Here is a 24,384-nt window from a genome sequence, read left to right as displayed (position 1 = left end):
TGGACAACCAAACCAGGTAGATAAGTAATATACACAGATTGCCCTAAATTCTTGTTTTTCTCTGTGATCTCATCTATTCTTACTGACTCAATTATCACTTCTCTGCTGATGACTTACAAATTACTATCTCCAATCTGAGCACCTCTGGTAAACTCCAGACTCACAGCTATTTGGGGCTGGAAATACATCAGCTAACTGGACAACTCCGTTTATTAAATATCCCTGATTAACTTTAATCTCTACATGATGAAAAGACAAATTTTTTATCTTTTACCCACGCCATGTATCCTACTGGGCTCTTGCAGTGACTCTTCAAGGTAAGTCATACACTAGCCACATTTTAGACTTGAGGAAAACAACTTAAATCACATAACTAATCACTGACAGAGTCACAACGTGAATCAGGTCTCTTGACCCTCAAATCGAGTGTTTGTGTCTGTTTTCCAACCCTACGGCTTTTCTTGGACAAAGAGCATAGGATCTGCTGTCAAAAGGACCTGGGTTTAAATCCCGGCTCTTCCCCTAATAGACATGTGACACTGGGCAAGTTATTTCAATTCTCTTAATTTGTTTCCTCATCTGCAAAAGGGGAAACATTACACTTCTTTTAGAGAAGTATATTTCAGAAAAATTTCTCTAAAATTACAGTTTAGAGAAATATAAGAATTAAATAACTTAATATCTGTAGACTACCAAACACAGTACCAAGCAAATATTCTATAAACAGAAACTATTATTATTATATGACTTCATCTCAAATAGCAAACAACATGCTAAATGCTAGATTAGGTTAAGCAAATTAAAATTACTTTCACTCATAAATTAGTGTCGCAGACATAATGATATCTCTTTAAAGTGGGAGAATATGGAAAGGAGAAAACCAGGGCAACACTTATTCTTTAATATTTCATATATATTTTTCTCACCCCTACATGAGACCACTGTTTTCTTTATCTAAATAATAGAAGGTAGAGGACTTCTGCAAGATGGTAACACAGGAAAATCCTCAATTCACCTCTTCCCATGGACACACCAAACCTACAACTACATATGGATGATTTCCCTCTGAAATATATATATATTTTTATATTTTTTATTATGTTATGTTAGTGTTCCATGACTCATTATTTGCGTATAACACCCAGTGCTCCATGCAATACGTGCCCTCCTTAATACCCATCACTGGCCTATGCCAGTCCCCCACCCCCCTCCCCTCTGAAGCCCTCAGTTTGTTTCCCAGAATCCATAGTCTCTCGTGGTTCATTCCCCCTTCTGTTTACCCCCCTTCATTCTTCCCTTCCTTCTCCTACAGATCTCCTTGCTATTTCTTATGTACCATAAAAGAGTGAAACCGTATGATAACTGTCTTTCTCTGCTTGACTTATTTCACTTAGCATAATCTCTTCCAGTCCCGTCCATGTTGCTGCTAATGTTGGGTAATCGTTCCTTCTGATGGCTGAGTAATATTCCATTGTATATATGGACCACATCTCCTTTATCCATTCGTCTGTTGAAGGGCATCTCGGCTCCTTCCACAATTTAGCTATTATGGGCAATGCTGCTATGAAATATACTTGAAAACTAGATAAGCTGCTTCTCCACAACAAAGAATTAAAAAACCAAAACCAGATGGCAGGAGAGGCAGAGACACAATCTTGCCAAAACTCTACCGTGGTACTGGGGCACACAACAGAGAGGGGTCTCACAAGTCCAGTGCTTCTCAATATGTACATGCTAGTAAGCAATAAGTACTTACTAATCAGTAATTACTTTAAAGACAAATGGATTAAATTCTCCTAACAAAAGACACAGAGTGGCTGAATGGATAAAAACACACCACCATCTGGGGGCACCTGGGTGGCTCAGTCAGTTAGGCATCTGCCTTTGGCTCAAGTCATGATCTCAGGGTCCTAGGATCGAGCCCTGCATCGGGCTCCATGCTCAGCAGGGAGTCTGCTTCTCCCACTCCCTCTGCCTCCTTCATGCTCTCTCCACTGTCTCAAATAAATAAATAAAATCTTTTTAAAAAAACCAACAAAACAAAACACATGACCATCTATATGCTGCCTACAAGAAACTCACTTCTTGTAGGACAAACACTGGAAGTGAATTGAAAAAGTATATTCCACGCAAATGGAAACAAAAAGCTGCTACAGCTATACTTATATCACACAAAATAGACTAAAAGAATGTAATAAAAGACCAAGAGGGACACCACATAATGACAGAGGTGACAATCTAGTAAGAAGATATAACATTCATAATTATATATGCACCCAACATAGGAGCACCAAAATATATAAAGCAAATATTAGTAGACCTAAAGGAAAAAATGGCAACAATACAATAATAATGAGGTACTAACACCCCACATACATCAATGGATAGATCACACAGAAAATCAATAAGGAAACAGTGGCCTTGACTGACACATTAGACCAGGTTAATGTAATTGATATATACAGAACATTCATTCATTCCCAAAGCAGAATACACATTCTTCTCAAGTGCATGTGGAATGTTCTCCAAAACAGATCATATGTTAAGCCACAAAACAAGTCTTAACAATTTAAGAAGACTGAAATTGTATCAAACATCTTTTCCAGCAACAATGATATGAAACTAGAAATCAATTACAAGAAGAAACCTGGAAAAAATGCACGAATATATGGAGATTGAACAACATACTACTGAACAACCAATGGGTCAATGAGGAAGTCAAAAAATACACTGAGACATGGGGCACCTAATTGGCTCAGTTGGTGGACCATGCAACTACTGATCACAGGGTTGTGGGTTCAAACCCCATGCTGGGTGTAGAAATTACTAAAAAAAAATAATAAGATCTTTAAAAATGAATACACTGAGAGGTAGAAGAAAGAGAAATCAAGCAATCAATCCCATTTATAACTGCACCAAAAACCTTAAGATACCTACGAATACGCCTAACCAAAAAGGTAAAGGATCTGTAATCTAAATACTATAGAACACACTGGGTGCTATATGCAAATACTGAATCATGGAACATCGCATCAAAAACTGGGGATGTACCGTATGGTGACTAATATAACAAAAATTATTTTAAAAAAAGAACACTTATGAAAGATATTGAGGAAGACACAAAGAAATGGAAAAACATTCCATGCTCATGGATTGGAAGAACAAATATTGTTAAAATGTCCATGATTAACAAGATGTGCTCCATATATACAATGAAGTATTACTCAGCCATCAAAAAGAACGATTTCTCAACATTTGCTGCAACATGGACAGGACTGGAGGAGATAATGCAAAGCGAAATAAGTCAAGCAGAGAAAGACAATTATCATATGGTTTCACTCATTTATGGAACATAAGAAGTAGGAAGATCGGTAGGAGAAGAAAGGGAAGAATGATGGGGGGGTAAACAGAAGGGGGAATGAACCATGAGAGACTATGGACTCTGGGAAACAAACTGAGGGCTTCAGAGGGGAGGGGGGTGGGGGAATGGGATAGGCTGGTGATGGATATTAAGGAGGGCACGTATTGCATGGTGCACTGGGTGTTATACGCAAATAATGAATCATGGAATTTTACATCAAAAACTGGGGCTGTACTGTATGGTGACTAACATAATATAATAAAAAATATTACTAAAAAATTAAAAATATTAAAAAAAAGAAATGAAAAAAATTGATATTTTATCCCTCAAAAAAAATGCCTATGTAACGCGAAGCAATCTACCTATTCAGTGCAATCCCTATCAAAATACCATTGACATTTTTCACAGACCAGGAACAATCCTAAAATTCATATGGAACCAGAAAAGACCCCAAATAGCCAAGGGGATGTTGAAAAGGAAAACCAAAGCTGGTGGCATCACAATTCAGATTTCAAGCAGTGTCACCAAGCTGTAATCCTCAAGAAAGTATGGTACTGGCACAAAAACAGACACACAGATCAATGGAACATAATAGAGAACCCAGAAATGGACCCTCAACTCTATGGTCAACTAATCTTTGACAAAGCAAGAAAGAATATCCAACGGAAAAAAGACAGTCTCTTCCAAAAATGTTGCTGAGAAAACTGGACAGCCAGGTGCAGAAGAAAGAAACTGGACCACTTTCATACACCATACACAAAAACAAACACAAAATGCATGAAAGACCTAATTGTGAGACAGGAATCCATCAAAATCCTAGAGGAGAACATAGGCATCAACCTCTTTCAACTCAGCCACAGTAATTTCTTGCTACACAAGTCTTCAAAGGAAAGGGAAACAATAGTAAAAATGAACTATTGGGACTTCATCAAGATAAAAAGCTTTTGCACAGCAAAGGAAACAGTTAACAAAACTAAAAGGCAACCAAGAGAATGGGAGAAGATATTGCAAATGACCTATCCAATAAAGGGTTAGTAACCAAAATATATAAAGAACTTATAAAACTCAACACCTACAAGACAAATAGCCCAGTTTAAAAAACGGGCAGAAGACATGAATAGACATTTCTCCAAAGACGACATACAAATGGCCAAAAGACACATGAAAAAATGCACATCACTCAGTATCAGGGAAATACTATCAAAACCACAATGAGACACCACCCATGCCAGTAAGAATGTCTAAAATTAACAACTCAAGAAAAAGCAGATGTTGGAGAAGATGTGGAGAAAGGAAACCCTCTTATAACACTGGAGGGAATACAAAATGGTACAGCCACTCTGTAAGACAGTATGGAGGTTCTTCAAAACGTAAAACTAGAGCTAAACTACAACACACCAATTGCACTACAATGTATTTAGCCAAAGGATACAAACATAGTGATTCGAAGGGGCACATGCACCTCAATATTTATAGCAGCAATGTCCACAATATCCAAAATATGGAAAGAGCCCAAACGTCCATCGACAGATGAATGGATAAAAAACAGGTGATTTCCAGGAGAGGGAAAAAGATGGCGGAGGAGTAGGGGTACCCTTTTTCAGCTGGTCCCGAGTCGAGCTGGATATATACCAGACCACCCTGAAAACCCACGGAATGAGCCTGAGAAGCAGAAAGATACGTCTGGATCTCTACAAATGAGTATCTCCAGCACTGAATATTGAGGTAGGAAGCAGGGAGCCATGAATCCACAGAGAGATATCGGAAGATAAACGGAAGGGGGAGGGAGCCTCGGCTCTTGGGCACCAGGAAGCAGTAGTCACCTGCACTGGGGAGCGGGCTGGACTCGCGGACCAGCACCCGCCAAAGAGCAGACTGAGACCATGAGCCCGGGAACGCGTGCACGTCCAAACTGAAAACTTGAGCTCAAGAGCGCTCACTGGAACTGGACTAAAACCAGGACCTCAGGAGCACGCGCGTCCGAACTAAAAACCAGAGCTCCGGAGCACACACTTGAAATAGACTGAAACCGGGAGCTGAGGAGCACTCGCACAACCAGACCGAAAACTAGAGCTCCGGAGTGCTCACTGGAACAGCCTAAATCCCGGAGCTCAGGAGCGTGTGCACGACTAGACTGAAAACCAGCGCAATGGAGAACGGGCGAACTACACTGAAACAGGGAGCTCAGGAGCGTTCGCGGGAACTGGGGGTGGCTGGCGGTGTTAGAAACACAAAGGACAGACCTGCGGGCCCAGGAAGTGAGGGCTGGGACACCGGCTATGGGGCGCACAACCGGGAAGCTGCAGGGATTTTGACAGCACCAACAGAAAAAGAGTTAAAGCGGCCAAGAGAGCTCAGTGGAGAGCGGACTGTGATCTCTCTGTTCCGAGTCAGAGGCTAGAATACAGCCAATGTTGCTCTGACTCTCAGTAGAGTCACAGAAAAAGGCCAGGGAAAACCGCCAGAGAACAAAAGCCCGGAAATAATAGCTCACATTGTGCAAATCCCCATCCCCCCCTCGCAGGGGACAGGGCACCTCTACCCAAACAGGGTTGCCTGAATATCAGCGCAGCAGGCTCCTCCCCCAAGGGGGCAGGCTGAAAAATCAAGAAGCCCACATCCCTAAGGTCCCTATAAAACAAGAGCACATTGCCTGGGTCCTGGTCAATAATTTGGGCTCTGGGCAACCACGCAACCTCTCCTCATCAGAATGACGAGGAGGAGAAATCCCCCCCAGCAAAGAAAAGATGAGCCTGTGGCCTCTGCTACAGAACTGATGGATATGGATATAACCGAATTATCAGAAATAGAGTTCAAAGTAACAATGGTCAAGATGATGTGTAGACTTGAAAAAAATATTAACGAAAATATTAACGAGAATATAGAATCTCTAAGGGCAGAAATGAGAGCGAATCTGGCAGAAATTAAAAATGCTACGGGATGAAATGCAGTCAAAACTAAATGCTCTGATGCCCAGGGTAAATGAGGCCGAAGAAGGAATTACTGAATTGGAGGATGGGATAGTGGAAGAGAAAGCTAAAAGACAAACATGGCTCAGAAAAATCCAATCTCAAGAATGCAGATTAAGGAGATTCTGATATTGGAATGTTTCAATGAGTCAGTAATCATCTGCATCCCTGAGGGGGTGGAGAAAGAGAGAGGTCTAGAAGAGATATTTGGACAAATTGTAGCTGAAAACTTCCCTGTAGCTGAAAACTTCCCTAATCTAGCAAAGGAAAAAAGCATTCATGTCCAAGAGGCAGAGAGGACCCCTCCCAAGCTCAACAAAGACAAACCTACGCCACGTCACGTCATAGTACAATTCGCAAATATTAGAACCAAAGATACAGTATTGAAAGCAGCCAGGGCGAAGACATTTCTCACACTCACAGGCAAAAATGTCAGAATAATGTCAGACCTGTCTACACAGACCTGGAATGAGAGGAAGGGTTGGCAGGATATTTTTAAAGTTCTATCCGAGAAAAACATGCTGCCAAGGATCCTTTATCCAGCAAGGCTGTCATTCAGAATTGATGGAGACATAAGCACCTTCCAGGACTGGGAGAAACTGAAGGAATTCGTAACCACCAACCCAGCCTTATAGGAAATATTAAGGGGGGTTATATAAAAGTAAAAAAGCCCCAAGAGTGATACAGAACAGAAAGTTACAATCTATAGAAACAAAGACTTTACAGGCAACATGACATCATTAAAATCATATCTCTCAATAATCACTCTCAATGGAATGGCCTAAATGCTCCCATAAAATGCCACAGGGTTGCATACTAGATAAAAAGACATGACCCATCAATTTGCTATCTACAAGAGACTCATCTTGAACCTAAAGATACATCCAAACTGAAAGTGAAGGGATGGAAAATCATTTCTCATGTCAATGGACCTAAAAACAGAGCTGGGGTAGCAACTGTCATAACAGATTCAATTTTAAACTAAAGACTGTAGTTAGAGACACAGAAGGGCACTATATTATTCTTAAAGGATGTATCCAACAAGTGGATATGAGAATTATAAAAATATCTATGCCCCCAACAGGGGAGCAGCAAGATACACAAGCCAACTCTTAACCAGAATAAAGACACATATAGATAAAAATACGTTAATAGTAGGGGACCTCAACATTCCACTATCAGCAATAGACAAATCACCTAAGCAGAAAATCAGCGAAGAAACAAGAGCTTTGAATGACATACTAGACCAGATGGACCTCATAGATATATACAGAACACTACACCCCAGAACAACAGAATACTCCTTCTTTTCGAATGCACATGGAACTTTCTCCAGAATAGACAATACCCTGGGTCACAAAACAGGTCTCAACCGATACCAAAAGACTGAAATTATGCCGTGCATATTCTCAGGCCACAATGCTTTGAAATTGGAACTCAATCACAAGGAAAAATTTGGAAGAAACTCAAACACTTGGAAACTAAGAACCATCCTGCTCAAGAATGATCGGGTAAACCAGGTAATTCAGAAGGAGATCAAACAATTTATGGATACCAACGAAAATGAAAACACATCAGTCCAAAACCTATGGGACACTGCAAAGGCAGTCCTAAGGGGAAAATACATAGCCATCCAAGCCTCACTCAAAAGAATAGAAAAACCTAAAATGCAGTTTTTATATTCCCACCTCAAGAAGCTGGAACCGGAACAGAAGAACAGGCCTAACCCACGCACGAGAAGGCAGTTGATCAAGATTAGAGCAGAGATCAATGAATTAGAAACCAGGAGCACAGTAGAGCAGATCAACAGAACTAGAAGCTGGTGCTTTGAAAGAATAAATAAGATCGATAAGCCATTGGCAAGACTTATTCAAAAGAATAGAGAAAGGACCCAAATTAATAAAATTATGAATGAAAGGGTAGAGGTCACAACCAACACCAATGAAACAGGAACGATCATTAGCAACTTCTATCAACAGATTTATGTCAATAAATTAAACAACCTGGAAGAAATGTATGCCTTCCTGGAAACCTATAAACTACCAAGACTGAAACAGGAAGAAATAGATTTTTTTAAACAGACCGATTAATTATGAAGAGATTGAAACAGTGATCAAAAACATCCCGAAAACAGGAATCCATCAAAATCCTAGAGGAGAGTATAGGCAGCAACCTCTACGACATCGACCACAGCAACGTTTTTCATGCCACATCTCCAAAGGCAAGAGAAACACAATAAAAAATGAACTTGTGGGACTTCATCAAGATAAAAAGCTTCTGCACAGCCAAGGAAACAGCCCAAAAAACTAAGAGGCAGCCCACGGAATGGGAGAATGTATTTGCAAATGACACTACAGATAAAAGACTGGTATCCAAGATCTACAAAGAAGTTCTCAGACTCAATACAGAAGAAACAAACAAATCATAAAATGGGCAGAAGATATGAACAGACACTTTTCCAATGAAGACATACAAATGGCTAACAGACACATGAACAAATGTTCAACATCATTAGCCATCAGGGAAATTCAAATCAAAACCACACTAAGATACCACCTTACACCAGTTAGAATGGCAAAAGTGGACAAGTCAAGAAACAACAATTGTTGGAGAGGATGTGGAGAAAGGGGATCCCTCCTACATTGTTGGTGGGAATGCAAGTTGGTACAGCCACTCTGGAAAACAGTGTGGAGGTCCCTTAAGTATTTAAAAATTGAGCTACCCTATGACCCAGCCATTGCACTACTGGGTATTTACCCCAAAGATACAGACGTAGTAAAGAGAAGGGCCATATGCACCCCAATGTTCATAGCAGCATTGTCCACAAGAGCGAAATCGTGGAAGGAGCCGAGATGCCCTTCAACAGATGACTGGATTAAGTAGCTGTGGTCCATATATACAATGGAATATTACTCAGCTATCAAAAAGAACGACTTCTCAACATTTGCGGCAACATGCACGGCATTGGAGGAGATAATGCTAAGTGAAATAAGTCAGGCAGAGAAAGACAATTATCATATGGTTTCTCTCATCTATGGAACATAAGAACTAGGAAGATCGGTAGGAGAAGAAAGGGATAAAGAAAGGGGGGGTAATCAGAAGCGGGAATGAAGCATGAGAGACTATGGACTCTGAGAAACAAACTGAGGGCCTCAGAGGGGAGGGGGCTGGGGGAATGGGATAGAATGGTGATGGGAAGTAAGGAGGGCACGTATTGCATGGTGCACTGGGTGTTATACGCAACTAATGAATCATCAAACTTTACATCAAAAATAAATAAATTAAAAATTAAAAAAAAACATTCATCACAATCAAATGGGATTGGTGCCAATGATATAAGCATGGTTCAATATTAACAAAGCGATCAACATGATATAACACATCAACAAGAGTCATGACAAAAACCATATGGTCATTTCAGCAGATGCAGAAAAAAAGCACTTGACAAAGCACAACTTACATTCACAATGAAAATCCTCAAAAAAGTAGGTGTAGAGGGAACATACTTCAACATAATAAATGCCATATATGAAAAACCCACAGTTATCATCCTGATGAAACTGAAAATTTTCCCCGTAACGTCAGGAACAAGACAAGGATGTCCACTCACGCCACATTTATTTAACATAGTACGGGAAGTCCTACCCACTGCAATTCCACAACAAAAAGAAATAAAGGCATCCAAATCAATAACAAGTAAAACTTTCACTGTTTGCAGATGACATAATACTACATACAGAAAACCCTAAAGGTTCCACCAAAAAACTACTAGAACTGATAAATGGATTCAGTTAAGATTGTAGGATACAAAAGTTGATTTACAGAAATCCATTGCATTCTGTACACTACTACTGAAGCAGCAGGAACAGAAATGAAGAAAACAATCCCATCTACACGTTTACCAAAATAATACCAAAAATAATAAAATACCTAGGAATAGACTTAACCAAGAAGGTGAAAGACCTATATTCTAAAACTATAAAACACTGGTCAAAGAAATTGAAGACAATACAAACAAATGGAAAGATATTCCATGCTCACAGAATAACAAGTATCATTACAATGTTCATACTACCCAAAGGAATCTACACATTTAATGCAATCCCTATCAAAATACCAATGGCATTTTTCATAGAACTAGAACAAATAAACCTAAAATTTATATGGAACTACAAAAGACACTGAATAGCCAAAGCAATCTTCAAAAAGAAAAAAACTGAAGGTATTACAATCACAGTTTCAAGATATAATACAAAGCTGTACTAATCAAAATAGTACAGTACTAGCACAATAACAGAAACATAAATCAACGGTACAGAATATAAAATCCAGAAATAAATCCACAATTATATGGTCAATTAATCTTCGACAAAGAAGGTAAGAATACTGAATGGGTAAAAGTCTTAAATGGTGTTGGGAAAACTGGACAGCTACATGAAGAAAAATGAAACTGGACCACTTTCTTACACCATACACAAAAATAAACTCAAAATGGAATAAAGACATAAATGTGAGACCCGAAATCATAAAAAATCCTAGGAGAGAGCACAGGCAGTAATTTCTCTGACATCAGCTATAGCAACATCATTGTAGATAGGTCTCCTCAAGCAAGGGAAACAAAAGCAAACATAAACTATTGGGACTACATCAAACTAAAAAGCTTCTGCGGAGCAAAGGAAATAAAAACTAAAATGCAACCTACAAAATGGGAGAAGATATTTGCAAATGACCTTATAAAGGGTTAGTATCCAAAATATATAAAGAACTTATACAACTCAACTTAAAAAAAAAAAACTAACCCAATTAAAAAATGGTCAGAAGACATGAACAGACATTTCTCCAAAGACATCTAAATGGCCAACAGACACATGAGAAGATGCTCAACATCACTCATCATCAGGGAAATGCAAATCAAAACTACAATGAGGTATCACCCACACCTGTCAAAATCACTAAAATCAAAAACACAAGAAACGAGTGGTGACAAGGATATGAATAAAAAGGAACCCTCGTGGACTGTTGGTGGGAATGCAAACTGGCTCAGCCACTGTGGAAAATAGCATGAAAGTTTCACAGAAAATTAAAAGAGAATTACCATATAATCGGGAAATTCCGCTACTAGATATTTTGCCCAAAGAATACAAAAACACTAATCTGAAAAGATATACGCACCCTATGTTTACTGCATTATTTACAATAGCCAAATTATGTAAGCAGACCAAGTGCCCATGTATATACATGAATGAATCAAGAAGGTATGGTGTGTATATATATGTATGCATATATATATATATGTGCGTGTGTATACACACACACACACACACACACATATCGCCAATGGAATATTAGCCATAAAAAAGAATGAAATCTTGCCATCTGTAACATGGATGGATCTAGACAGTATAATGCTATGTGAAATCAAAGACAAATATCATATGATTTTACTCATATGCGGAATTTAAGAAACAAAACAAACGAACAAAGAAAAAGAGACAAATTTAAAAAAACAGACTCTTTAATAAACAGATGGCTACCAGAGGGGAGATGGTGGAATGGGGTGAAATAGGTGAAGGGGATGAAGAGTACACCTATCTTGATGAGCACTGAGTAATATACAGTATTTTTGAATCACTACATTGTACATCTGAACCTAAAAACAGTTTGTTAGCTATACTGGAATTGAAGTTTTAGTAACAGTAAAATTTAAAAAATTTAAATCAAGAAACAACAAGCGTTGGTGAAGATAAGTAAAGGGAACCCACATGTACCGCTGGCAGGAATGTTAATTGGTGCAGCCTCTAGGGGAAAACAGTATGGAGTTTCCTCCAAATATTAAAAATGGAACCACCATATGATATAGCAATTCCACTTCCAGGTATTCTTCAACGGAAAACACTAATTCAAAAATTTATATGCACCCCTATGTTAACTGCAACATTATTTACAAAAGCCAGGATATGGAGAAAACCTAAGTACACACTGATAGATGAATGGACAAATATGTATACACACACACACACACACACACACACACACACACAGGAATACTACTCAGCCATAAAAAAGGAATGAACTCTTCCCATCTGAGACCACACGGATGAACTTGAGGGTATTACGCTAAATGAAATAAGTCATAGGAAAGGGAGGCAAGATGGTGGAAGAGTAGGGGACCTCATCCATCTGGTCTCTTGAATTGAGCTAGGTACCTATCAAATCATTCTGAACACCTGTGAATTCAACATGAGATCTAAGAAAAGAATTGCTGGAATTCTACAAATAGAAAAGCGACTGCTTTTTGCAAGGTAGGAGATGAGGAGAAGTGAATCTGAGGCGAATATATCAGAAGATAAAAGGGAGGGGGAGGGAGGCTCTGTAAGCCAGCTACCAGAAAGTAATAAAGCCCTAAAGCACAAAATCGAACCTTTAGAAGTCTGCTCCAGTGAGAGATGTCCCTGCCTGAAAGGTGCTCAGCTGGTGAAGCAGGGCAGAATCCTATGTGGAGCAGTGTGGTCTCAGGATCCCCAGATCATAAAAAGAATGGGGGTGCCTGAGCCAGCAGAGTTCCCAAGCACTGAATTGGGAAAACTAGTTACGGTCAGGGAGCCCCAAGGGGGCTCTCAGCTCAGTTCGCTATAAACCAGTAACAGCAGCACGATCGTGACACCACTCTCGTTTGGGGCCCTTCCAAGGGCAGAAAGACAGTGACCCTTCGCCCTCCCCCAGGAGGGGCGGCAGGGGTGCAGACACCATCGGGGACCACTCTCCATGTGGGGGCCCTGCAAGGAGCAGAAAGGCAATGACCCTCCACCTTTCCCTGGAGGGTCTGTGTCAGCACGCACCACAGGAATCTGCAGAGTTTGGCACACACAAAAGAGAAGAACTGCTTATTCCTGAGGGTTTACTGAAGAGAGGGGGCCTCGACCTTTCAGCTCCAGGGCTGGAGATCATAACAAGGCCATTTTTATTTTCATCCTCTAAAAGGGCATGGAAAGCCTTCAGCGAACAAAAGCCACATAGAGCAACCCCAAGCGGCTTACACTGAGCCCTACTCCCCCAGGCAAGGGGTATTATAACTCTGCCCAGGCAAAGACTCCTGAGAATCAGGCAGCAGGATCCTCCCCCAAGAAGACCAGCTGGAACAACTGGCAAACACCAAGTTTACGGGGAACACAGGACTGCAAAACTCCAGTGCTAGGGGAAGAGTGTACAGAATTCGAGGTTTTTTCTCACGATTCGATTATCTTTCAGTTAAAAGTTTTCCATTTATTTTTTCCTTTTCAATGAGTTTCTTATTTTATCAACTCTTTGTTTTTAAGTCTTTTTTAACTTTCATCATCTACATTTACATTTTATAGAGATATTTTGCATTTTTGGTTTTCCATTCACCATATTAAATTTTATTGTTGTATATATATAACTTTTGGGTTCTTCACAATTTTGGATTTAGTGTCTTCTAACAAACAAACCAAAATACACCCAGGACCAAGTAGATCACGCTGTTCTGACATAGCTGGGAGGTTACCATTTCTCATTATCAGACAAATTCACTTGTAAACCAAAGACTGTAGTAAGGAATGAAGTATACTATATACCATACTTAAAAGGTCTATCCAACAAGAAGATTGAACATTTACAAATATTTATGCTAACTTGGGAGCAGCCAATTATGTCAACTAATGAATAAACACATTAAAGAAACACACTGATAATAATACAATAATAGCAGGGGAATTCAATACCACACTCCCAGCAGTGGACAGATCATCTAAGTAGAAGATCAAAGGAAACAAAGGCTTTGAATGACACAGAGGACCAGATACACTTCACAGATATATACAGAGCATATCATCCTAAATCAACAGAATACACATTCTTCTTGAGTACACAGCACATGGAACATTCTCCAGAACATATCACATACTGGGTCACAAATCAGGTCTCAACTGGTACCAAAAGACTGGGATTATTCCCTGCATATTTTTAAACCACAATGATTTGAAACTTGAACTCAATCACAAGAGGAAATTTGGAAGGAACTCAAACACTTGGAGGTTAAAGAGCATCCTCCTAAAGAATGAATGGGTCAACCAGTAAATTAAGAAAGAATTTTTAAAAATCATAGAAACAAATGAAAATGAAAACACAACTGTTCAAAACCTTTGGGATACAGCAAAGGCAGTTCTAAGAGGGAAGTGCATAGCAATACAAGCCTTTATCAAAAAATTAGAGAAGACTCAAATACACAAGCTAACCTTACACCTAAGGGAGCTGGAGAAAGAATAGCAAATAAAGCCTAAACCAAGCAGAAGAGAAATAAAGATTAGAACAGAGATCAATGAACCAAAAACCAAAAGAACAGATCAACAAAACTAGAAACTAGTTCTTTGAAAGAATTAGTAAGATCAATAAACCCCCAGCCAGACTTATCAAAGAGAGGAAAGTCCCAAATTAATAAAATCATGAATGAAAGAGGAGCAATCACGACCAACACCAAGGAAATACAAACAATTTTAAGAACACGTTATGAGTAACTCTATGCCAACAAATTAGGCAATCTGAAGAAATGGATGCATTCATGGAAACAATCAACTACCAAAACTGAAACTTAGAAACTACAAAAACTAAAACAGAAAGAAAAGAAAAACGTGAACAGACCCATAATCAGCAAGGAAATTGAAGCAGTAATCAAAAATCTCCCAAAGAGTCCTGAGCCAGGTGGCTTCCCAAGGGAATTCTACCAAACATTTATTTTTTTTTTAAGAATTAGCTTCTTTTTTTTAAAGATTTTTATTTATGTATTTGATAGAGATACAGACAGCCAGTGAGTGAGGGAACACAAGCAGGGGCAGTGGGAGAGGAAGAAGCAGGCTCCCAGCAGAGGAGCCTGATGTGGGGCTCAATCCCAGGACTCTTGGATCACGCCATGAGCCGAAGGCAGACGCTTAATGACTGAGCCACCCAGGCGCCCCGGCTACCAAACATTTAAAGAAGAACTAAAACCTATTCTTCTGAAGCTATTTCAAAAAATAGAAAGAGAAGGAAAACTTCCAAACTCACTCTATGAGGCCAGCATTACCCTGATCCCAAAACCAAAGACTCCATCAAAAAGGAGAGTTACAGACCAATATCTCTGATGAACATGGCCGAAATTCTCACCAAAATACTAACCAGTAGGATCCAACAGTACATTAAAAGGATTATTCACCACAACCAAGTGAAATTTATTCCTGGGCTTCAAGAGTGGTTCAACATTCCCAAATCAACCAACATGATACATCACATTAATAAATGAAAGGACAAGAACCACATGATCCTCTCAACTGATGCAGAAAAAACATTTGAAAAAATAGAGCATCCTTTCTTGATTAAAATTCTCCACAGTGTAGGAATATAGAAAGCATACATTGGGAAAAACTGAGAGCTTTTCCTCTAAGGTCAAGAATACAACAGGGATGTCCACTACCACCACTGCTATTCAACATAGTACTAGAAGTCCTAGCCTCAGTGATCAGACAACAAAAAGGGAAAAAAAAACATTCAAATTGGCAAAGAAGAAGTCAAACTCTCATTCTTCACAGATGACATGATACTTTATGTGGAAAACCCAAGACTCCACCCCGAAACTGCTAGAACTCATACAGGAATTCAGCAACATGGCAGGGTATAAAATCAATGCAGGGTATAAAATCAATGCACATAAATCAGTTGCATTTCTATACACTATGAGACAGAAGAAAGAAATTAAGGAATCAATCCCATTTACAATTGTACCGAAATCTATAAGATACCTAGAAATAAAAACCTAACCAAACAGGTAAAGGATCTATACTCTTAAGAACTACAGAAAACTTATGAAAGGAATTGAGAAAGACACAAAGAAATGGAAAAACATCCATGCTCAAGGATTAGGAAGAACAAATACTGTTAAACTGTCTACACTACCCAGAGCAATCTACACAGTCAATGCAATCCCTATCAAAATACCATCAACATTTTTTCACAGAGCTGGAACAAATAATCCTACCATTTCTATCGAACCAGAAAAGACCCCGAATAGCCAGAGGAATACTGAAAAAGAAAACCAAAGCTGGTGGCATCACAACGCCAGACTTCAAGCTATATTACACAGCTGTAATCATCAAGACAGTATGGTACTGGCACAAAAACAGACACATACATCGAACTTTACATCAGAAACTAGGGATGTACTGTATGGTGACTAACATAATATAATAAAAAAAACATTAAAAAAAAACAGACACATAGATCAATGGAACAGAATAGAGAACCCAGAAATGGACCCTCAATTCTATTTTTTTAAAATATTTTATTTATTTATTTATTTATTTATTTATTTATTTATTTGAGAGTCAGAGAGAGAGCATGAGCAGGTAGGAGGGGCAGAGGGAAAAGGAGAAGCGGGCTCCCTGGGGCTCAATCCCAGGATCCCAAAATCATGACCTGAGCTGAAGGCAGATGCTTAAGTGACTGAGGCACCCAAGCGCCCCTGAACCCTCAATTCTATGGTCAACTAATCTTCAATGAAGCAGGAAAGAATATGAAATGGAAAAAGAACAGTCTCTTCAACAAATGGTGTGGGGAAAATTGGACAGCCACATGTAGAAGAATAAAACTGGACCATTTTCTTACACCATACACAAAGATAAACTCAAAATGGATGAAAGAGGAGAGATGTGAGACAGGAATCCATCAAAATCCTAGAGGAGAACACAGGCAGCAACCTCTTCGACCTTGGCCACAGTAACATCTTGTCAGACACACGTCTCCAAAGGCAAGGGAAACGAAAGCAAAAATAAACTATTGGGACTTCATCAAGATAAAAAGCTTCTGCACAGCAAAGGAAAGAGTCGACAAAACTAAAAGACAACCTATGGAATGGGAGAAGCTATTTCAAAATGACATAGTAGATAAAGGGCTAGTATCCAATATCTAAAAAGAACTTACAAACTCAACACCCAAAAAACAATCCAGTCAAGAAATGGGCAGCAAAGGGGCGCCTGGGTAGTGCAGTCATTAAAGAAATGGGCAGCAGACATGAAGAGACACTTTTCCAAAAAAGACATACGAATGGCCAACAGACACATGAAAAAATGGTCAACATCACTCAGCATCAGAGAAACACAAATCAAAAGCACAATGAGATACCACCTCACACTAGTCAGAAGGATAAAATTAACAAGACAGGAAACAACAAATGTTGGCAACGATGCAAAGAAAGGGGAACCCTCTTACACTGTTCTTGGGAATGCAAGCTGGTACAGCCACTCTGGAAGAGAGTATGGAGGTTCCTCAAGATGTTAAAAATAGAGCTACCCTATAACCCAATAACTGCACTACTAGGTATTCACCCCAAATATACAAGTGTAGTGATCCAAAGGCACACCTGCACCCCAATGTTAATAGCAGCAATGTCCACCCAAGCCAAGCTGTAGAAAGAACCCAGGTATCCATCAACAAATGAATAGATAAAGAAGATGTGGGGTGTGTGTGTGTGTGTATGTATATATATCTACAATGGAATATTACACTGTCATCAGAAAGGATGAATACTTACCATTTACATTGATGTAGATGGAACTAGAGGGTATTATGCTAAGTGAAATAAGTCAATCAGAGAACGACAATTATCATATGGTTTCACTCATATGTGGATTCTAATAAACAGCACAGAGGATCATAGGGGAAGGGAGAGAATACTGAATGGGAAGTCATGAGAGAGGGAGAAAAACCATTAGAGACTTTTTCACTACAGGAGACAAACTGAGGGTTGATGGAGGGGAGGTGGGTGAGGGGATGGGGTAATTGGGTGATGGGCACAAAGGGGAGCATGTGATGCAATGAGCACTGGGTGTTACATGCAACAGAAAAATTACCGAACACTACGTCTGAAACTAATGATGCACTACATGTTGGCTAATTGATTTTATACTTTTTTGTTAACTGAATTTAAATAAAAATAAATAAATGAAATAATCAGAGAAAGGCAAAATACCTTATGAGGTCACTTAAATGTATAATCTATGAAAGAAAAGAAACAAAACCAATCTCACAGATACAAAGAACAGATTATTGGTTGCCCAGGGGTGGAGGGTGGGTGGGCTGTCAGTAAAATAAGGGGATCAAGAGGCTCAAACTTCCAATTATGAAATAAGTCATGGGGATCTAATGTACAGCACAGTGACTACGGCAATGTTGTATTGCAAATCTGAAAGTCTAAGAAAGTAAATCTTAAAAGTACCCATCATAAGAAAATACAGTGTTTTAATTTTGGTGACAGATGGTAATTAGATTTATTGTGGTGGTATTTCCCAATGTATTTAAGTGTCCAACCATTATGTCATACACCTGAAACCAATACTGTATGTCAAATACACTTCAATAAGAAAGAAAACATGAAGCCCAAAATACAACAGCACACACAGGTTGTATACACCCTAACACTTACGTAAGAAAAAAAGCAAGTGTTAGGTTTCCAAGTTTCTTACATAATTATCACTTAAAAAACAAAATCACTCATGAGAAAAAAAATTATGCTACATTTGGGTATTTCTCAAAGAAAGCAGATCACTATTTCACAGAGTAGGAAACTTGTATTTTACATATTTCACATATTTTGGATGAAAATTAAACAATTCGTATCATTTTTCTAACTTAGCTTATACATGACATATATAGACACATATATACATACATGCGTGTGTATTTAAATTGCCATTTTGCATAGAGATACTTAGGAAGTATTAAATGTTACCACTGATAAACTTACGAATCAACATGCAGAACCCTCAGGCCACTTCTTGAACATGCAGCTGCAATGATGGATTCAGGCAGACCTATAAAAACACACACCTATATCACTTAGAATGTACGGAAAAAAAAATATATATATATAAATATTACACAATTAGTTCAATGCATGCCATCACTGCATAAAAAAGTTTAACAAAAGAGGGTCATCCTTGTATTCAAACTTCTAACATTTATATTATTATACCATCGGATATTTGTTAAATGTATACTACTTATCCTAAAATTTTATTATGTGGAGATTTTTAAATCAAGCACTTAAATTCTTTTTATATGCAAATTTCCATAAAGCAACTATAAAATATCATCCATGTAGCACTTTGTTATTTAGTAGCTATGTTCACATACTAGCTCATCTCACTTAGCAAACTGCACTGAGAGTGAAGCATCATCAGCATAGAAAAGAAATAACTGAGGGGCAAATATGTTAACTTACTGCCCAAAGACAACATTTTTTCCTATTGTTGAGATTTGAATCGAAATCTAACTCCAAAGCCACACAATGCCTATGAGGGGGAATGGCATACATTTTTAGTTTAAGCAACAGGTTAGCTAGTTTAAAAAGAAGCTATTTTGAGACCTGAAACCATAAAATACCTAGAAGAGAATACAGGCAGTAATTCAATGGAATATTACACAGCCACAAAAAAGGTTGAGGTCAAGCCATTTGCAACAACATCGATGAGCCCAGAGGGCATCATGCTAAGTGAAATCAGTAAGACAGAGAAAGAGAAATACCAAATGATTTCACTTATATGTAGAATCTAAATAACAAATGAATAAACAAACAAAAAGCAGATCAGACCTATAAATACAGAGAACAAACTGATGGTTGCCAGAGGGGAGGGGAACAAAATATGTGAAAGGGAATGGAAGATACAGGCTTCCATTTATGCAATAAGTCACATGAATAAAAGGTACAGCACAAGGAATATAATCAATGCTATTTTAATAGCACTGTATGATGACAGATGGTAACTATACTTGTGAGCGTGGCATAATGTATAGAGAAGTTGAATCACTATGTTATACAAATGAAAATAATGTAACTGTTGTCTGAATGAATGAAGAAGAAAATACTATTTTTAAAAAGAGGCCATTTACAAGATACATTATCTCACTTTCTGGTTAATACAGCAGTTTGGGGAGAGGAGTTAAGATGGCGGAGGAGTAGGGGACCCCTTTTTCAGCTGGTCCCCTGAGTCGAGTTGGATAGGTACCAGACCATCCTGAACATACACGGAATCAGCCTGAAATGCAGGAAGATACATCTGGATCTCTACAAATGAACATCTCCAGCGCTGAGTATTGAGGTACGAAGCGGGGAGCCGTGACACCACGCACAGATATCGGAAGACAAACAGAAGGGGGAGGGAGCCGCCGTGTCCGGGCGCCGGGAAGCGGTAGCCACCTGCACGGGGGAGCGGGCAGACTCGTGGATGGGCACCCTCGAGACAGCAGACTGAGACCGTGAGCCGGGAGAGCATGCCACCAGACTTCTCACGGAACTCCGGTGTGCCACTGGAAACAGACTGAGACTGGGAGCTCCGGAGTGCGCAGGGGCGGCTGGCGGCTGGCGGTGTTAGAAACACAAGGACAGAGACACGCCGGCTCTGGAAGTGAGGGCTGGGACACCGGGTGTGGGGCGCACATCCCGGGACGCTGCAGGGTTGAGCAGCACCAAAAGTAACAGAGTTAAAGTGGCCAGAACACCAGTGGAGAATGGTCCACGATCCCTCTGTTCTGAGACAGAGGCTGAGATTCGGCTACTGCTGCTCTGACTCTCAGAAAAGGCACAGCAAACCACCAGAAAAAGCCACCAGAGAACAAAAGCCTGGAAATACCGGCTCACAGTGTGCCCATCCCCATCAACCCTCCCAGGGGACACGAAGACTCTACCCAAACAGGGTTGCCTGAGTATCGGCGTGGAAGGCCCCTCCCCCAGAAGGCAGGCTGAAAAAACAAGAAGCCCACATCCCTAAGATCCCTATAAAACAAGAGCACACTGCCTGGGTCCCGGTCAATAATTTGGGCTCTGGACAACCCCACAATCTCTCCTCATCAGAATGACGAGAAGGAGAAATCCCCCCCAGCAAAGAAAAGACAATGAGTCTGTGGCCTCTGCCACAGAACTAATGGATATGGATATAACCAAATTATCAGAAATGGAATTCAGAATAATAATCGTCAAGATGACGTGTAGACTTGAAAAAACTATTAACGAAAATGTTAATGAGATATAGAATCTCTAAGAGCGGAAATGACAGCGAATCTGTCAGAATTTAAAAATTCTATGAGCCAAATGCAGACAAAACTAGAGGCTTTGACGGCCAGGGTGAATGAAGCAGAAGAACGTATCAGCGAATTGGAGGATGGGTTAGTAGAAGAGAAAGCTAAAATAGAATCTGGGCTCAAAAAAATCCATTCTAAGAATGTAGGTTACGGGGTGCCTGGGTGGTGCAGTTGTTAAGCTCCTGCCTTTGGCTCAGGGCGTGATCCTGGTGCCTGGGATCCAGCCCTATATCAGGCTCCTCCGCTGGGAGCCTGCTTCTTCTACTCCCACTCCCCCTGCTGTGTTCCCTCTCTCGCTGACTGTCAAATAAACAAATAAAATCTTAAAAAAAAAAAAAAAAAGAATGGAGGTTATGGGAGATTACTGACTCAATGAAACGTTCCAATGTCAGAATCATCAGCATCCGTGAGGGGGTGGAGAAAAACAGAGGTCTAGAAGAGATATTTGAACAAACTGTAGCGGAAAACTTCCCTAATCTAACAAAGGAAAAAAGCATTCGAGTCCAAGAGGCAGAGAGGACCCGTCCCAAGCTCAACCACAACAAACCTATGCCACGTCACGTCATAGTGCATTTCGCAAATATTAGATCCAAGTATACAGTATTGAAAGCGGCCAGGGCAAAGAAATTTCTCACGTACCAAGGCAAAGGTATCAGAATTACGTCAGACCTGTCTACACAGACCTGGAATGAGAGAAAGGGTTGGGGGGGGGGGGCATTTTTAAAGCTCTTTCGGAGAAAAATCTGCAGCCAAGGATCCTTTATCCAGCAAGGCTGTCATTCGGAATTGATGGAGAAATAAAGACCTTCCAGAATCGCCAGTCACTGACCAATTTTGTAACCATGAACCCAGCCCTACAGGAGATATTAAGTGGGGTTCTATAAAGGTAAAAAGGCCCCAAGAGTGATACAGAACAGAAAGTCACAATCGATAGAAACAAAGATTTTACTGGCAACATGGCATCATTAAAATCATATCTCTCAATATTCAGTCTTAATGTAAATGGTTTGAACCATCCCATAAAAGGCCACAGGGTTGCAGATTGGATAAAAAGAAATGACCCATCCATTTGCTGTCTACAAGACTCATTTTGAACCTAAAGATACATTCAGACTGACAGTAAAGGGATGGAGTACCATCTTTCATGCCAATGGACCTCAAATGAAAGCTGGGGTAGCAATTCTCATATCAGACAGATTGGATTTTAAACTAAAGACTATAGTTAGAGACACAGAAGGGCATTATATTATTCTTAAAGGATGTATCCAACAAGTGGATATGACAACTATAAAAATATATGCCCCGAAAAGGGTAGCAGCAAGATACACAAGCCAACACTTAACCACAATAAAGAGACATACAGATAAAAATATGTTAATAGTAGGAGACATCAACACTCCACTATCAGAAATATAACACCCATGCAAAAAATCGACAAAGAAACAAGAGCTTTGAATGCCATACTCGACGAGTTGGACCTCATAGATATATATAGAACACTATACCCCAGAACCAAAGAATACTCCTTCTATTCTAATGCCCATGGAACATTCTCAAGACTAGACCATGTTCTGGGACACAAAACAGGTCTCAACCGATACCAAAGATTGAAATTATCCCCTGCATATTCTCAGACCACAATGCTCTGAAATTGGAACTCAACCACAAGGAAAAATTTGGAAGAAACTCAAACACGTGGAGACTAAGAACCATCCTGCTCAGGAATGAGTCGTTAAACCAGGAAATCAAAAATCAATTTAAACAATTTATGGAGACCAATGAGAATGAAAACACAAAGGTCCAAAACCTATGGCATACTGCAAAGGCAGTCCTAAGGGGGAAATACATAGCCATCCAAGCCTCACTCAAAAGAATAGAAAAATCTAAAATGCAGTTTTTATATTCTCACCTCAAGAAGCTGGAACAGCAACAGAGGGACAGGCCTAATCCACGCACGAGGAAGCAGCTGACCAAGATTAGAGCAGAAATCAATGAATTAGAAACCAGGAGTACAGTAGAGCAGATCAACAGAACTAGAAGCTGGTTCTTTGAGAGAATCAATAAAATTGACAGACTACTGGCAAGACTTATCCAAAAGAATAGATAAAGGACCCAAATTAATAAAATTATAAATGAAAAAGGAGAGGTCACAACAAACACCAATGTAATTGGAAGGATTATTAGAAACTTTTATCAACAGCTTTATGCCAATAAATTAAGCAATCTGGAAGAGATGGAGGCCTTCCTGGAAACCTATAAACTACCAAGACTGAAACAGGAAGAAATTGATTTTTTAAACAGGTCAATTAATTATGAAGAGATTGAAGCAGTGATAAACAACCTTCCAAAAAACAAAACTCCAGGCCCAGACGGTTTTCCTGGGGAATTCTACCAAATATTCAAAGAAGAAATAATACCTATTCTCCTAAAGCTATTTCAAAAAATAGAAACAGAAGGAAAGCTACCAAACTCATTCTATGAGGCCAATATTACCTTGATCACCAAACCAGGCAAAGACCCCATCAAAAAAGAGAATTACAGACCGATTTCCCTAATGAATATGGACGCCAAAATTCTCAACAAGATCCTGGCTAATAGAAATCAACAGTACATTAAAAGGATTATCCATCATGACCAACTGGGATTCATCCCTGGGATGCAAGGGTGGTTCAACATTCACAAATCAATCAGTGTCATAGTTTTTATCCAGAAGAAAAAATTCAAAAATCATATGATTCTCTCAATAGATGCAGAAAAAGCATTTGACAAAATACAGCATCCTTTCCTGATTAAAACCCTTCAGACTGTAGGGATAGAGGGTACATTCCTCAAGCTCATAAAAACCATCTATGAAAAGCCTAGAGCAAATATCATTCTCAATGGGGAAAAGCTGGAAGCCTTTCCGTTAAAATGAGGAACACAACAAGGATGCCC

At 39.5% G+C, this 24,384-nt stretch overlaps 1 protein-coding gene across 2 annotated transcripts in view; it reads right to left on the bottom strand.

The window, feature by feature from the left end:
• CHM (CHM Rab escort protein) overlaps positions 1-24,384 on the bottom strand; it is a 188,931-nt gene that overhangs the window by 140,471 nt on the left and 24,076 nt on the right. For both annotated transcript variants that reach the window (XM_045774163.2, XM_045774172.2), the window contains exon 2: positions 19,118-19,184. In XM_045774163.2, coding sequence (XP_045630119.2) covers positions 19,118-19,184 — 67 coding nt within the window. The remainder of the gene's footprint in view (positions 1-19,117; positions 19,185-24,384) is intronic.

The sequence above is a fragment of the Ursus americanus genome, chromosome X, assembly GCF_024610735.1.
Source record: "Ursus americanus isolate L20-20 chromosome X, mUrsAme1.1.p, whole genome shotgun sequence".
Lineage (NCBI taxonomy): Eukaryota > Metazoa > Chordata > Mammalia > Carnivora > Ursidae > Ursus > Ursus americanus.
Note: the sequence above shows the minus strand (reverse complement) of the source record. Positions and strands in the feature narration are given on the sequence as shown.